The sequence below is a fragment of the Tachysurus fulvidraco genome, chromosome 23, assembly GCF_022655615.1.
Source record: "Tachysurus fulvidraco isolate hzauxx_2018 chromosome 23, HZAU_PFXX_2.0, whole genome shotgun sequence".
Lineage (NCBI taxonomy): Eukaryota > Metazoa > Chordata > Actinopteri > Siluriformes > Bagridae > Tachysurus > Tachysurus fulvidraco.
The window spans coordinates 12,190,229-12,206,455 of NC_062540.1; the positions used below are offsets into that span (position 1 = coordinate 12,190,229).

Consider the following 16,227-nt stretch of genomic DNA (forward strand, 5'->3'; position numbering starts at 1 on the left):
TCAATGGCTTTAGGAATGATAACACATTAAAATGTTTAAATTTCATTCAAACTTTCTGCCCAGCCTGACTTCATTTATTTTTTCCCCTGATGTGGGACAAGCATCTTGTGCAGGCTGGAATAACCTGATAACACAGTAAAAGCTCTCGACTGAAACGGTGGTAGTCTAACAGTTTGTGAGAGTCACAAAAAAAAGACACATACTAAAGTAAGAAAAAATAATGTCCGCTTTTATCACATTTTGTTTTTACATCTTAACAGTTGAGTAAAGAAAGCTCAAACTGCCCTATACGATCACAATCTAATGTATCATATAATATTGTATACTGCAATATAACTTCAGTGAACCATAATGGATGAATTTTAATGGGAGAGAAAGTGTGTAATTAAATTATAGCATATCAAAGCAGTGTCCCAGTTTTAGCTGCTTTACCTCCAGGTAAAGACTAGCTCCCAGGATAGTTTGGCATGGTTAGGTTTCTTCTTTAATTCTTTTTTCCCACTCCCACTTTCGACCATTTCTCACTCTTCTTCTTCACTTCCCAGTAAAACTGGAACAAGGGAGGAAAAGAAAGTAGGGCATGAGCTTGGAAAGTGATTGATGTGCTGTGGCTAAAGCCTGTTTTTCTGACTGTCACCCGGTGACTCACTCTCAGTCCTCATTACCCTACCTCACATTAATGCAGGCATTGGCACCGTCACATTGACAACTTCCTTAGCTGTGAAAAAAAATCCAGCTGTATAATTTCAGATAACAAAATAATCAATAAAACAAATATTTCTGGAATGTGGTCCATGATCCTGACTGTCTCTGGTCTCAGGGGTAGGGATGGAGGTGTTCTAGGGAATTCAGACTACACTGTAGTCTGCTTCACATGGTCTATTTCACACTTCATTCCCTCTCAGGTGCATTTGGCTTCCATGTCGTAGAGCTGCAGCAGTTCAGTCATTATGGCCTCAATCTGAGCTTTGGTAATGTCCTCACACAAAACCTGTGGAGACAATAGAATTTTTGATCACTTATGAACATTTACAATGGATATAAAAACTCTACACACCCTATTCAAATTGTAGGTTTTTGTACCTGCATTATTTTTTTTATATCACTAAAGGTGGGGAAAGATTGAACAATTTAATCTTGCTTTGACAAGTGCATGATTGCGCAAGTGTTCCTTATAAAATGGACTGTAAGTGTTTTTGTAAAAAGTTCCCGGTTTGCAGTTAATAAGTTCCCACAACACTGGAACATTACTTGCTTTCGTAAGGATCAATTCAGTGATGATGCTAATGAATGGAGAAAAAACTAGAAAAGGCTAGTGAAAATAGTTCCTGAGATTCACAGGACTGTGTTGAAGACAGACAACTTGTCTTAAAATGATCTGTAAGCTGATGGAATATAGAGTTGTAGAAGAATGTACTAAATTCCTTTATTTGTTCCTTATTACTTTTCCACCTACAGCTTTGTTACATAGACCATAACTTTCCCTTCTGTACCTTCCAGTTGATAGGAGATTGATTAAAAACCTTGTTCAATTCAAATATGCTTTATTTAAGAGCCTTCCCCATGAATACTATTTGAATCTGACACAATTAAAACTGTATATATACACAGTCAGCTGAAAATATGCATTCCCAATTTTATACTGCTTAATATGATAAATGTCCTTTGTCTTGTTTCTTGTAGTATCTAGGGCAGAACTGAATCTGAACCAGGCAGACATGCAGGCCTTATGAAAATGGACTTATAGCTGTGTAAAAGAGATCACAAGCAAATAGAATCACAATGCATTTGCAAAATACTTGCCATACACTTTATGTGGTATAATTGCATCAACATTTCATACCTGCATCACAAAACCAAGGACACTTTTGTTATATCTCACCTTTACCATTAAATTAACATTTTAACAATAACATAGAACAAGCACATTGATCTTAAACTATTATGCATGTTAGAGCCAGAACTTTGCATACCGTTATACAACAACCAATCAGATTTGAGTGTTCAGCTGTGCTAAAGTTGTATTAATGGTTTCATAAAACATTGCTATCCTAAAAGTAGATCTCATTAGATAATGGAAATGCATTACCGAGGCAGACCCAGAAAAAGCACTTTTGAAATGACTGCAGTATGACCAGTAATTATATACACATTAGCCTAGATGCATATTTCTAATGACAATAGATAATGTATATATACGTACCAGATAACAAACATTCAATCAGACTTTATACGTAAATAAAGACTTTCTGAAAGTATGTGTTATAGTGTTATAATAATCATGATTAGAAATTAAATTATGAGCTATTATCTATTAAACATAGTATTATATATGAATTATACATACCTGTGGAAAAATACCAACGGCAAATGAATATCTTAATAATTCTACACAATAGTAAGCCAACAAATGTATACATTTCTACTGCTAACCGAACATCTCATGTACTGGCAAAAATGACCAAACAGAGCAATGATCCTTCTTAAGGGATTTTTACAGCTGATGCATAAACACCACAAATAATTTCTGAAACTGTACTATACTTTATGAGTTGTCAGATGATATTTGGAATTGTCTTTGTTTCATCCCATTTTAAGCCTTTTTTCTTAAATCAAGCATGTGCAGTCACTTGAAACTTTTCTGCTGATGATTAAATAACACCAAATTTCCATGCCCTCGAGAGTACCATTGTTGACTATTAATATTATTGACGACTGACGCATTAGAGTGTATTTAGTGTGTACCTAGCCAGCTAGTAAGTACATTCAATTTAATACAGCATGATGTTTTTACCTCACAATGAATTTAAATAATGGGAAAAAAATAGAGCAGTTGACTATAAAGAGCATCTGTACCCCAGCCCCATTACAGCACAGAACTGTTGCCCTCACCTGCCACCAATCCCTTTCTCCTGCAGGCACCTGGACTCCATAAGTGTGCAAAGCAAGGTAGAGTGCTGTAAGTGCAAGGTGTTGAGGCTGATGGCGCACACACACCGGTCCGTGGTAACTGTCCTTGATCAAGGCCCAGGCTGTTTCAGCAATGGGTGTCCGAGACCAAGCGTGACGGTTCATTAAACTCCTCACAGACAGTAAGTAGTGCAGAAGGTACTGAAATAGGATGTGTATGTAATTAATGCAAAACAATCATAATCAATCAGTGTAAAATTGTTTGGAGAAATTCAGCATACACAAAATATGAAGTAACATTTTCAACAATGTGAATTTACTTTATGAGGATGCTCGAAGGACACATGGAAGTTGAGCTGTCTGAGAATGAGAAGTTCACACTGTACTACACTATCTCGCAGCTCCCAGAACTTTTCATTCAACTCCAGTGGATCACTTCCTGGATGGAAATATCTGCAGGAGACATCACTGTATGAGAGATACCTGGACGTGTCTTGGACATAAATGGTGCAAGTTGTTAAGGCTACATGTTATACTCAAACACAAAGTGTTCCTTGTGAGTGTCACAACACCGGTGACTATGTCTTTGCATAGCATTTCAAGGTTGAAGCAAAATGTAATTATTTAAAAGTTTAAATTCCTGTGGCTAAAGGTGAAGGTCCAAATGAATTACTGCACTGTCTATCAGTAAATCAAAGGTGTTCAAATAAACTGTTATTATCTCAAAACACATATGCATATTTTTTTTCATAAGGTGTATGTTTGTATCATAAGTAACTTACAACTGAGGTAGGATTTAGTTCAAAATGTTTATAGCTAAACAAGGGCAAGTGTGCATTCACACTGCAGCAAAATTGTTCCTCCCACCACAAATTGTTCATTGTAGTTTTTCATTTATCTTAAGTTTTCACCACAATCCCACGAGTTTCCTCCGAGTTCTCTGATTTCCTCCCCCCCAAAAGCAGACATGTGGACAGGCTATGCTAAACTGCCAGATGTAAATAGATGTAAATGAATGTGATTGTTCATGGTGCCTTCTGATTTCATCTGAATTCTCCCATCCCTACACCTAATGTTATCATGTTTGGCTTTTGGATGGACCACATCCCTGACCAGGATAAAGCAGTTATTGTAGATGAATAAAGAAAATGTATAGTATTTCTCAGGGATGTGCAGCTATTTTGGTGGAAGCCGGATCATTTAACATCTTTTCACGTCATCATGCCAAACCCACTTCAGGCCACTTTTCTCATGCCTGACTTTTAGTGACCCACCTAGAAAGCATACATCTGTTAGCAAAGGGAAGTTTGTGATGATGCAATGTGAATACAAGCCTTTAATTCCAGAGCCCAACTGTGGTCCTCTAGCAGTTCGGAGATCTAAACTCATAGCCTTCATGTCACTAAGCATATAATCGATGCCTCATGCACGGGCTCAGAACTTGCACGTACCTGTGACAAACATTGATTATGTCCCTTGTCCTGAGATGCTGTTCTTCAACCTTACCCGCAAGATAGATGCAGGACATGGCTACTAAATAAGGCTCGTAGACCTGTAAACTGGCAGTCTGGAAGAACTTGTGGTAGAGTGAACATGCAGTGGCTACAGGAACAGACCGCATACCCAACTTCACTCCTGCAACCAATAAACACTAGTTTACATATAGCTTACAGTGTAATGTTATTCGTGTTAATTCTCAGACAAGGCATTGATAAACTGTCTATAATGGTGACTGTGTTTGTAGTTCCATACATAACTAACTTTTCCACCATGGGACTATGACTGCATGCGTTTTGTTTGTTTTATTAGCTACAAGAGAGAAAAGAAATGAATAAAGTAGACGATAACAGCAACTAACATGTTCTGCAGATGTTCCACAAAGCAGAAAGTTATTCTTTCATGAATAAACTAAACATGTAATCTCAGGAAAATCGTGTTGTGGTATAAGTACAGTAAAACACCTCTTGTTTTATTCGTTGAAACAATGGTACGTTTATAAACGTACTAAACGGATGGATATGATTAAATTAAATCAGATACCTGTCTCGATGATGAAGCGGCAGACTCGAAAGTGTGTTTTGGTTTCATTACTGGAGTTTCCTGCAGCTGTAATGTTATTCTCCATGCTGGATTGAAGTCTAAGGAAGACTGCTAGCTTGTTAGCTAGAAACCCTCCTCCATAGGTGTGAGAAGATATCTAGGTTGCCAGGTCTGTGTGAGTAAAGAAATGCATTGGCTAATTTAACAAACCCCTAAACATCACAAAACTCAAAATGTCATTAACAAACTCTACACAAAATATACAATATATACAGTACAGCAGGAGGTTTTCCCCCTCCATTTCGCACACCCTCATATATATTATATATTTATATAAATGTTTATTATTAACTTAACAGTACAACAATATACATTTCCATTGTTTTCCCTAAAATTAGAAATAGTTATGAGAATATGTAAGTCGAAGAACAAATATAAAAGTAGTTCAGTAAAAGCTACATTTCTGGCAACACGAGTGATTAAAAAAAAGGTGCGTGACGTCACCAGCTTTTCTTACTCGGTTAAAATGAAAGATTGCAAGTGCGAAGATAACTATAGCGCCACCGTTCGTACGGACTGTAGAATTATATATATATAACATTTATTTTGTATGTTGTTAGTGGCGTATATTATCTTATACTTTTAAACTCAATACAATCCTATACTTATTGTTATTAACGCGTCATTGGTCCGTTTTATTGAATATTCAAACACACCAGCACCGAGATTTTTTTTATTGGTTCAAACGTGTTGGACTGGTTGCCAAGAGACGGCTTGCCGATAGACAACTAAAGATGTCGTCAAGTTTCTCCGCAAACCAGGTAACTGTATTTATAATCAGTATAATCATATTGGATTTAGATGAAGTTTTTTTTTTTACTTGCCACTGCTGGTAAAGTGTATGTGTGTGTGTGTGTGTGTGTATATATATTTTTTTATTATTATTATTTGTTTATTTTTTTTAGTACGACAACGCTTTCAAGTCGAATAAACTCCAGAACTGGACGGTACCAAAACGTTACAAAAATGTAAGCTAGCATTGGAGGCTAAGTTAAATAACAAGCAAAATCTATGCTATCTCATGATATTCTTTAATCTAAATGTGTTATGTCCTCCTGCATCAGAAATATGTTGTTTATTTTTTAGGAGCCGTCGCCAGCAGAGGGCGACACTATATTTATAGCCACAGACAGAGGACACCTGCTTCCTAATGTGAAGGTTTGAAATAAAGCTGAAAGTAAAGTGCACACTGCACAGACCAGGGGATATCATTTACAGACCTGGAAAGCTTGGAGGTTTCTTTGCTTAAAGACATGTGATATAATTCACTGGTTACTGATCAGGCTTAATTACCAGAAAGCAACAGACTGCTGAAATCTGGCCCTCCAGGACTAGAAGTGATGGTCCCAGAGTTACACCAACCCACACAACATAACAGTATAGTATTATAATAGCTTGGTGGCTCAGCAGATAATGTTGCTGACTCATAGCCACAGGCTATTCATAAACTCTGTATTGCTTTCTATGTTCTTCCTGTGTCCATGTATTGTTTCTTTGGGTCCTCCCCCTTGCAAAACAAACAAGCTTATAGGTGGATTGGCTATTGCAAATAGCCCAAGGGTTGAATTAAAATGTTGCCATTCCATTAATGGCATGTTTCCTTCTCTCACACATTTTTTCTGTGGTAGGTTTTGGATCTCCCATGCCCCAACTAGGATAAAGCAGTTACTGAATTTGAATTAAATAATATTACAACATTTACATATCTGTTGTTATTGCCACTCCTTTGGTTAATCCTCTCAGCTTTAATACTATAAAATCTTTTCTATTTAATATATTTTCAGCGTGGCTGTCCCTGGACCTCATTCCAGGGAACCTGGGACTTACCAAAGCATATCCCATTAGTTCACATTAACCCTACAGCACGCTCACAGGAGGGCCAGCAGCGCCTCAGGGCATGGGGGCATGTGCAGAGCCCAGTTCCATCCCCCACTGGCAAACTAAATGTAACCAACGAAAACAGAAGGACACCACAGTGCGAGGTAAACATTTGTTTCAGTCCAGTTGTAAACCTGTGTTCAAGGTGAATTCAAACATTAATTTGAATAATCTTATATCAATATTGTTTCAGGGCACTAGTGATGATCATGAGTACATGGAAATTTCTAAGAGCACTCATGCTCCTGATAGACCTGAACCAGAAAGGCCCCCATCGCAGACCAGTCGAGCTCAAACTAGACCTACAACTCAGCAAAGTCAAGTTCAGTCTAGACCAGCAACTCAGCAAAGCCATGTCGTGTCTCGACCAGCCTCTACACAAAGCCAGGCCAAGTCCAGACCACTGACACAGACCAGCAATCAAGATCAGTAGAGCAGCTAAAGCATGACAAAATAGCCATAAATTACTGTAATGATAGTATAAATTTAGTGGTGCAAATCTGAATTTGTATGTTGACAGTCAAAATCTGAAAATGCAGATGATAATAGTAAATGCAAATGATAATAGTATAAGCATAATACAAGCTTAATTATGTTCTTATACAGACGAATAAACATATTTACATATTGTTTTTGGTTTTTTCTGTGAGGGGGGAAAAAGTGGGCAATTGAGTTAGATGTCAATTGGATAGGATAGGACAATCATTCCTGTCAAGCTCAACGAAATATATAAGGTTACATAAGATAGAAGGTATATATGGTTCAAGATACACATGTGCAAACTGTCAGTGACCTGTAAAACTTCAGAATGTTTAATACAAAAAGACTAATATCTCAACATCGACATAAAAATAGCCAGAGTCTGTTAGTTCAACATCATTTATTTATCTACATAACTCGTATGGTGAATGTAAATGGATTACATAAAGCATTAACACACCTGTAGTCCCTCAGGAACAGAGCATCATCTAATTTCACTAGTCATCGGTAAATCACTTTAATGTCCAGAAGCAAATTGTTATTTTACCTATAGCAGCTACAATAATTCACAGGAACATGGGGATGTGCTGAGATTTCTTGCAAGTCAACAATAGCCAGTACTCAAGGATCCCTGTCCAAGTTTTGATCCGGACGTCTGCGGATTAGAGGACAATCTTTGCACTTATCTACCACAATACACGTTGTAGTGTAATAAAATGAACGGCAGTTGAGATGATCAGCTGCATCCTACCCTAGAGCGGCAGTGAGTCTGAGCTCTAATATTTTGAAGCTGTGACAAGTGAAATGCTTCTGGAAATTTGATACTCTGTTATAAAGGTTCCTTTTGTCAGGTTTTCTATAGAATATAACATATTGCTCCAGTTGATATGGACTTAAATGTGATTTGATCAAAAATAAATAAATAAACAACTCTCTTAAAATCACAAAGATCATTACTAGAACTTGACTGGGAAAATTAGTTGTCAGACTATGATACTCTTGATATTCCAGTATATTATTACTATTACTAAACATCTCATACAAAACTATTAAATATTAAATAAATATATTATAGTCTTGCAAAGATGGTACAAAGAAATAGGTTTTTGGGACACATGCTAATATGCCAAGAGGAGTGTACCTATTTATAGACACACAGATAAGGAGAATATAGGTAATTCTATTTAATCTCTATTTAATAGATTGTGGTGATGAATAAATAAATATTAGGGCTCTCACAGGTATATATAATTACCCATACTAAGGTTTTAAAAGTACAATCTCTGCTCTATTAAAGGCTTCATAAAAAATAGAGATTAAGTTTGATGGTATGCAGGTCTTTGTTTGTAATACTTTATAGTCCTCTACACACAACAAAAACCTGGCAGCTTCAAATGGGAGATTGAGGAAAGAGAGAGAGAGAGTGAGAGCAAGTGAGCATTGGAATAAAGTACATTCAAATGATCACTTTCTGATATTGCCTGATACACGAAAAAACAGAAAAAGTGCTCTATACCATCTCTGAGGAGACAACTCATTTACAATAGCCACTATTAACAGCAGTGTTAGGGTTCAGTAATGGATTAAACTTCATATTCATCCAGATACTTGGCCAATTAAAAAAAAAATGTAAACATCATTTACATCTAGCAAATGTATACAGGGCTTTTTTTCTAGAATAATTATAGCTTATTTACAAAAATTATAGCGATCATTATATATATACATGTTATTTGCAGCAACACGTTCCATGAGACCTGCAATAAATCATCATCATATTGTGATAACACATTTGAACAAATCTACTGAAAAATAGCTTTAATAAGTCTAACTATTATAATTTATAATGATCAAAAACAAACTTTTAAAGACAGAAATTTAACTGATTGATGTGTCAGCTATATAGCTTATCCTTATGATTGTCTAACCAAAAAAAAGTAATCTCTCAATAATGCATATCCCCTATTCTATTTGAAAATTAGAAATGTTATTTGACCAGCTGAAAAAGTTGAAACTTTTAGACATTTCTGAAAGAAAAACACAAAACCTGTGGAAACACAATGAGCTGCACATTTTCATAGCAAGATCAAATCTAGTACACAGTGCTAACAGTATGTCCAAGCACAAGACCACTAAGCTGCATGGTGATGAGAAATAGGAGCAGCAGCATTTCAGAGCATTTAGAAGCCTATTACTCTGATACATAAGTGTGCACTATTATGCATGTCTTTTAGATTAAGAACATATGAAATAAGATGCGGACAGAAGCCGGTTCAAGAGTGAGAAAAGGCACAAAGAGACAGAACCCACACATTAGTGTGAAGATTAGCAGTTAACCGCAGGCTGGCTGGATAAGCACACAGGACTAGCACTGGTGCAGGTGTCTTTACAGCACAATTACACACGAGCACGTCATTTTCATAAATGCTTAGCTCTGTTCATGCGCCGCGAGTTTCGTGGCAAGGAGATCACCAGGAAATGGTACAGCGGAGGTCTGTGCAAATGATACCATGCCAGTGCAGACATTCAGTGCAATAATTCAACTTACCTGCAAGCTCACCTCTCAGTGCAATACTCAGTGATATTAGAGAGGAAACAATGCAAGCTGGCACAGTACAAGTCAACTTCAAATCCACTTGAAGTGTCACTGCTTTATGGACTACGTCTATGTCATCAAACAATTTCCTGTTTCACAGCAGCTTCTTGACCAAAGTCTGAACTCCTATTGGTTACTTTTAAGTGACCCTCTTCTAATTTGGTATCTTGAGTGGACTGCATTCCTAGTGTTTCCTTGTCATCATCTTTGTCTTTGGATATTTCTGCAGGATAAGAAACAGGTTTAGGAAGTGCAGATTTTTTGGGAGGAGGGTGAGGGTCTTCACCAATATTGACACTCAGATTGGTGTACAGCGGCTCTAACTCTTTGGACAGAAGCTCATAATTGAGCGAGTTGAGTCCATCTGATCTCCAATTTAACCTGGTGTGCTTCAACAAGTCAAACCTGTCAGTGAATCAAAGAAGAGGAATAAGCACATGATGAAACGTACTTTGTAAAGCAGACACACAGAGGTCTATGGTATTTGAATCTAAATAAGATTCACGATTGGCTGAAAAGGTTCATGTAGATATGTGTGCAAGACTGATCATCACGTCATCTTAGTTTCATAAAGTATACAGAACGTCTTTAAATGATAAATGACAGTGCTAACTAGGACAAAGCAGTTACTAAAAACAGTGCCATGTGGCACATGCCCAATACACACCCATGCTAATGAATCTGATTAGCTTCAAATTTCAGCACGTACTTCCACTTAAGTGAAAGTCAAATTACCCACTCCAACAAATTTGGATTGGTTTCCCTGAGATCCCAGTCCAGATGCACACCTCTATTTCAATTCATGATTACCTTCTGGGGTTCTGCTCATTACCCTTGTCCCCCTTATGCTTAATCATCTTATAATGACCCACAGCCACAGGAGGGCGCACTATCTTCATCCCAGATAGACGAACTCTGTGGAGACACACAATATATGCAACAAGTGGAAAACAGAAATGCAATTCAGAAGCATTATGTGTTGAGAAAACTGCATCTTAAAACTGGATTCACAAGAATGAAGAATTGGATGGCCAAAGCTGTTACTACAATGACATGTTTGCTATTTTTCTGTCACTGGAAGAGGTGATTTAAGAAGTTTGTATTTTTGTATGCAATTACATGAAATTGGTACTCATTTTGTAAATTATTAGCTGCAATCTCAGCTTACAATTCCTTACTTCTGATTCCCTCCTTAAATAGTGGCAATATAGAAAAGCTTCCTTAAAATTACCTTATCCAATATCAGAACCAGAAATAGGCATCAATAGGCATCAAGCCCCTCACTACCAGGGCCACAGAACTACATCTACACTTACTGTATGACCACTTTATTAGGAACACAAGTACACCATTTATTCATGCAATTATCCAAACAGACACTCATGTGGCAGGAGCAGCAGATCATGCAGATACCACTTAAGAGCCTCTTTCACGCTTATGTTCATATCAATCATCATAATAGGGAAAATGTGAACTTGGTGACCTTGATCAATTACAAAGAATTCTGCAAAAAACCTCCAGCAAGCAGTCAGAGGACAATGGCCTGACTGGTTGAAGGCTACAGTACATTCATTACAATAAGCACGCAGTATCCAGAGCATGTTGAAACTTGAAGCAGATGTGTTAGAACAGCAGATGTCTCAATGGCTTCTACTATTTCCAGCTAAGACAGGAATCAGAAACTACAACAGGCTCACTGAAACCATATAATTTAAGATTGGTAAAATATTACCTGGTCTGATATCTTAATCCTTATTTCTGCCGTAGCATGCATATTGTAGAGGCAGAATTTGTTATCAACAGCATGAATCCATGGACCCAAAATGCCTTACTGTATGTCAAAGGTTTTCGGTGGTGGTGGTATAATGGTGTAGGGTATGTTTTCATGCCACATTAGGTCCCTTAATATCAACTGAGCATTGTTCAAATGCCACAGAATTTTCTAAACAAATTTGCATTCCTTTATGGCTGCAATTTATCCATCCCCACATGCACACTGTCAAAAGCATAAATCATCTCCACCGGCTTCAGTGAACATGACAATGACGTCAGTTTACTTCAGTGACCACCACATTCCACAAAGAATTGATACTGTTCTGAAAGCAAAGTCAGGTCCAACCAGGATGGTGTTCCTAATAAAGTATATTATATAGATGGGAGTGGATGTAAAACTGAGAGAACAAAATTTCAAAATAAATAAATAAATAAATAAAAACCAAGCTACATATTGTTCCAAAGCATCAACTTTTGTTTAACCTTTGAACACAATACATGGTCTTCGACATTAAGAAACAGAGAATAAAAAAACTAGAGGGAAAAGCAAAAGTTGAAGCCTCAGACATCAGTGCTGGTCATTCATGCATGTACTTACTGACCCTTCCAGTGGCTATGTAGGAGTGATCATGGAGGAGTGAAGAGATGCAGTGGTAAGGGGCATGGTGATGAGAGGGTCAGTGAGAGCGGAATGTAAAAAAAGAGGTAAAAGACACATACAGCGTGCAGAACATTCACACTTGTTTCACATGATGCGTGATTCTCATATGGCTGTTTAGAGCATGTTCATGAGACTTGGACCTCACCGAGCAGCAATGTCATCATCCTCTCCTCCCCAGCCCCAGTACTGGTTTGGGAAGCCATTCATCTTGAGGTACTGGTCTGGAGTGACTGCAGAAACTCCACCAAAGTACTGAGGATATGGAAGCCTAGAGGGGGAGAAAAACTGTTCACAGTATTCTTTTATTTGTGCTGTTCTTCAGCAAGCATTCTGAAGGTTAGCTCAATTCTGCTAGACCAAAGCCAGGAAGATTGTGAAAGATATCAGCCATCCCAACAATTGACTCTTTTCTGTTTGAAAGAGAGAATGATCAGAAGCTTCTTCCTGCAGGCCATATGGGCCCTTAACCAGGAGAACACCTATAGCCTGGACTTTTTCTGGACTTATGCCAGAACACCTCAACCTCAGCCAGCACAATATATAACATTCTATATTAATATTTATGTCATTCATTCCACATTACTGTACCAGATACAGATCCAATCACTGTATTCTGATTTTACTTTTTCTATATATTAACTAATTTTCTATTGTTGTTTTACACCACATATTCCCTATATTATGCACTATATATTCTATATTATTTTATTTTTATTATTTTAACTCAATTTCCATATCAAGGGCAGTCATGAAAAGCAATTTCATGTACAGAAAATATGATTTTGTATTTGAACCTGTATCTGAACTTGTCCATAGCCACAGAGAGGTGAGTGGGGTACTGTGTATGGCAAGTGTAGGTGTTGTGGTCATTTTCTGGAAGCAGGTCCACATCATGGAGGAAGATGCAACCCCAGTCCTCCTCCTTCAGAGCTTCCCGCACTCCCACGTTCAGCAGTTTTGCACGATTAAATGTTGAATTTCCTGACTGAAAACAACAACAAAAGATCTGTTAACAACCTGATAGAAAGGTCTCATTAAAATAACCAAAGGATGACTAAAGATGACCTTTTTCAAAAACATAACCATTAAAGATTCAGTAAATGTGTGCGTAATGAAGAAACCTGGTGTACGATGTAGATGCCATAGTGTATCTGCTGCCGCTGCAGGAAGGGGTGCAGATGGTAGAGGAGAGTTCGCAGGTGGCTCTGCCGGTTCCGGTAGGGGACCACAATAGCTGTGTGGTGCCTCGGTTCACAGTCCGGGGGACGGTAATGGCCTCCTGGGGTCACCAGAGGGTTCTTCTCTTTTATCTCCTCCAGGGAAAGAGGGGAGGACAGGTGCACAAACACAGGACCCACTAACACAATGCAAAGGAAAAAATAGGAAACAGAATAAACATGTAATATATGTATTAACATTAAGAATATTAACTGCAAATCTTAGCCATTCTCACCACTATAAAATCAGGGACTCACCAAGCAGTGGTGATGGTAGCAAACAGCCTCTATGCTGCTGCTCAGCTCCACTAGGGTGAGGGGGCAGCAGGGCACTGAGCTGGCTAAGGTTTGTGTAAACGTCATGCGGTCGAGAGTAGTCAAACTCAGGTTCTGAAGAGTGCACCAGCACAGAGACAAGGCCACGGAAGCCTCCCAAAGAGAAATATAGCACAAATGCAAACTGGAAACCCACCAGCAGAGCTAGAGTACAGGGAGAGTCTAGAGCTCTGCCACAGCACAGCATCACGGCACTGAGCACAGAGAAGAAGTGATGAACAAAAGAAAGAGGTAGAAGAGATGCATTGACAGAGGAAGGTTAGTCAGGTCATGAATTTGAGAAAGGGTGGTGTAAATAAGATGTTAGTGACAAACAGAAACATGGAAGGAAGAGATGAGCTGGAAGAAAAAGCTTAGGGAGGAAAGTTATTGTTCACACTGAGGAAGTAATTACTGATATTAACTGACAACCCTGTTTAAATGTATTAGTAAACTGGCCATTGTAAAACAAGAGACACCAGAAACTAAAATAAAAAAACATCAAAACCAAGTGCAATCTCTAAAGTTCTACATCATTTTATAGATATGCATACTTGTTGCATGATACATAGCAAGTTACAGGCAATAAGTTCGATACACCAAAATAAGAGAACAAAAATCTATAATTGGATAATGCATAACAGGAAAAAACTCTGCAAATACAGTTCAAGGATATTCAAATTAATCTTTACATTGTAATAATTCTTCTTTCATAGATTAGGGTATTTTAAAAGGTAAAAATGTTGGTATGTTGGTTTGACTGAGCATGGATCAGATTCGAAAATTTTTTATTGTTACACCATTGGAAAGTTGAATAAGAACAATTTTCCTAAAATATTTGTTATGTCCATCTCATCCGAAGATATCTTTACGAGTGTAACAGTAAATTTTCAATAATTTACATTATATACTCACAAACATTCATAACAGAATTCAACAAATGCTGATAGACTTAGTGAGTTTTCCATTCTTTAATGCGAATCCTATTTCTCCAGAGGCTCAGGGAATAGTAATTAGATTGAAAATAAAGACAGAAGTACTAATAAAGAATGACAGTACCTGTGCTCTCATCCACACTAGTCAGAGTGCTCAGCCTCCTCTTCTTCTGGCATGCAACAAAACATTGTACACCCTGCAAAAACTGTAAAAGCCACTCATTATATGCAATAATAATAATAATAATAATAATAATAATAATAATAATAATAATAATAATAATAATAATAATGACAGTGTTTTAATAAACAACAACAACAATGATAATAATAATAATAAAAATACTGACGGTGTTTTAATAAACAATAATAACAATAATAATAATAATAATAATAATAATAATAATAATAATAATAATAAAAAGCTAGCATTAATAGTAATTAGTTGTACTAAATATTTAGTTTAAAATAAAAAATAATGAGGAATGTTATGGCCGTTTTAATGTTAAAAGAAAACGCTGCGATTTTTCCTGATCTCACCTCTTTTAGCACCGAATTTCAAATCCAGCCCCAGGCTCCAGTACTGGCCTTCATCCGACGCCGAATCACCAGTGCTGTGATTTTTCGGTTGTCGGTGATCATCTCGACCGCAGAAACAGAACAGAAACATATACAAACAGACTTCGTTCCGCACATCCTAGCTAGTGAAAGTGTGGCTGATCAGGCGTCCAGGTCCAGCGTGATAACGCAGTGCTGCGCGCTGACGGCCATGTTGAGGAACCAGCTCAATGACGCGCCTTCATTCATTACCAAGGAGCAACAGCTCAGCCAGTGTGCCACATACCCGAGACAAAGCATCAGCACAGAAACAGGAAATATTGCCAAAAGCAGGTCGATAAAGCCTTTCTTAGTGTGAGGTTCCGTATGTTAAATCTATATTAACTCGGTTTGATCCACTTGCACTGACACCCAGCTCAAAAGCGCACTGGGAAATACATCGCGCATCGTTGCTTCATCCCTAAACTTCAAGAGAGCAGGCGTCTAAAAAAAAGCACAGCGATTTAAGCTGTTTAAAAGGCAGTTTGGGGCCTGATGTGTGCTGCAGCTGTGTACATTTCCCACGCTCACATCTGGATTGTACAAAAATAACCCTGATGTGGAGACGAGTGGTTCCAACTATTCGTTTGCAGCAGGTGTGTGTGTGTGTGTGTGTGTGTGAGAGAGAGAGAGAGAGAGAGAGAGAGAGAGAGAGAGAGAGAGAGAGAGAGAGAGAGAGAGAACATGGTTTTATTACTTTATACCTTTTTTCTCTGTGCATGAAACGAATTGAGCTATTTTGTGGTGCGGGGTAATAGAGGTCCT

At 37.7% G+C, this 16,227-nt stretch overlaps 3 protein-coding genes across 4 annotated transcripts; 1 reads left to right on the top strand and 2 right to left on the bottom strand.

Annotated features, from left to right (window-relative positions):
* Positions 1-203: 203 nt before the first annotated feature.
* On the bottom strand, positions 204-5,296 carry ccnq (cyclin Q). Of its 2 annotated transcripts, none has more exons than XM_047806923.1 (5): positions 4,951-5,296; positions 4,362-4,561; positions 3,231-3,363; positions 2,893-3,111; positions 204-991 (listed from the first exon to the last, which is right to left on the bottom strand). In XM_047806923.1, exons 1-5 carry the CDS (start codon positions 4,996-4,998, stop codon positions 902-904), a joined length of 690 nt encoding a protein of 229 aa, XP_047662879.1. In that variant the 5' UTR covers positions 4,999-5,296; the 3' UTR covers positions 204-901. The 2 variants fall into 2 exon arrangements, with proteins under 2 accessions (XP_047662879.1, XP_027026490.1); XM_027170689.2 differs by having other exon boundaries at positions 4,362-4,545; positions 4,951-5,272.
* Positions 5,297-5,485: 189 nt separating this feature from the next.
* On the top strand, positions 5,486-7,518 carry cfap126 (cilia and flagella associated protein 126). Its single transcript, XM_027170690.2, has 5 exons — positions 5,486-5,771; positions 5,916-5,978; positions 6,097-6,168; positions 6,795-6,992; positions 7,082-7,518. The coding sequence occupies exons 1-5, from the start codon at positions 5,745-5,747 to the stop codon at positions 7,319-7,321; spliced, it is 600 nt and encodes a 199-aa protein (XP_027026491.2). The 5' UTR covers positions 5,486-5,744; the 3' UTR covers positions 7,322-7,518.
* Positions 7,519-7,753: 235 nt separating this feature from the next.
* Positions 7,754-16,075, bottom strand: b4galt3 (UDP-Gal:betaGlcNAc beta 1,4- galactosyltransferase, polypeptide 3). Its single transcript, XM_027170474.2, has 8 exons — positions 15,406-16,075; positions 14,990-15,071; positions 13,874-14,145; positions 13,520-13,755; positions 13,193-13,383; positions 12,544-12,666; positions 10,775-10,879; positions 7,754-10,369 (listed from the first exon to the last, which is right to left on the bottom strand). Exons 3-8 carry the CDS (start codon positions 14,136-14,138, stop codon positions 10,042-10,044), a joined length of 1,248 nt encoding a protein of 415 aa, XP_027026275.1. The 5' UTR covers positions 14,139-14,145; positions 14,990-15,071; positions 15,406-16,075; the 3' UTR covers positions 7,754-10,041.
* Between the last annotated feature and the right edge of the window lie 152 nt (positions 16,076-16,227).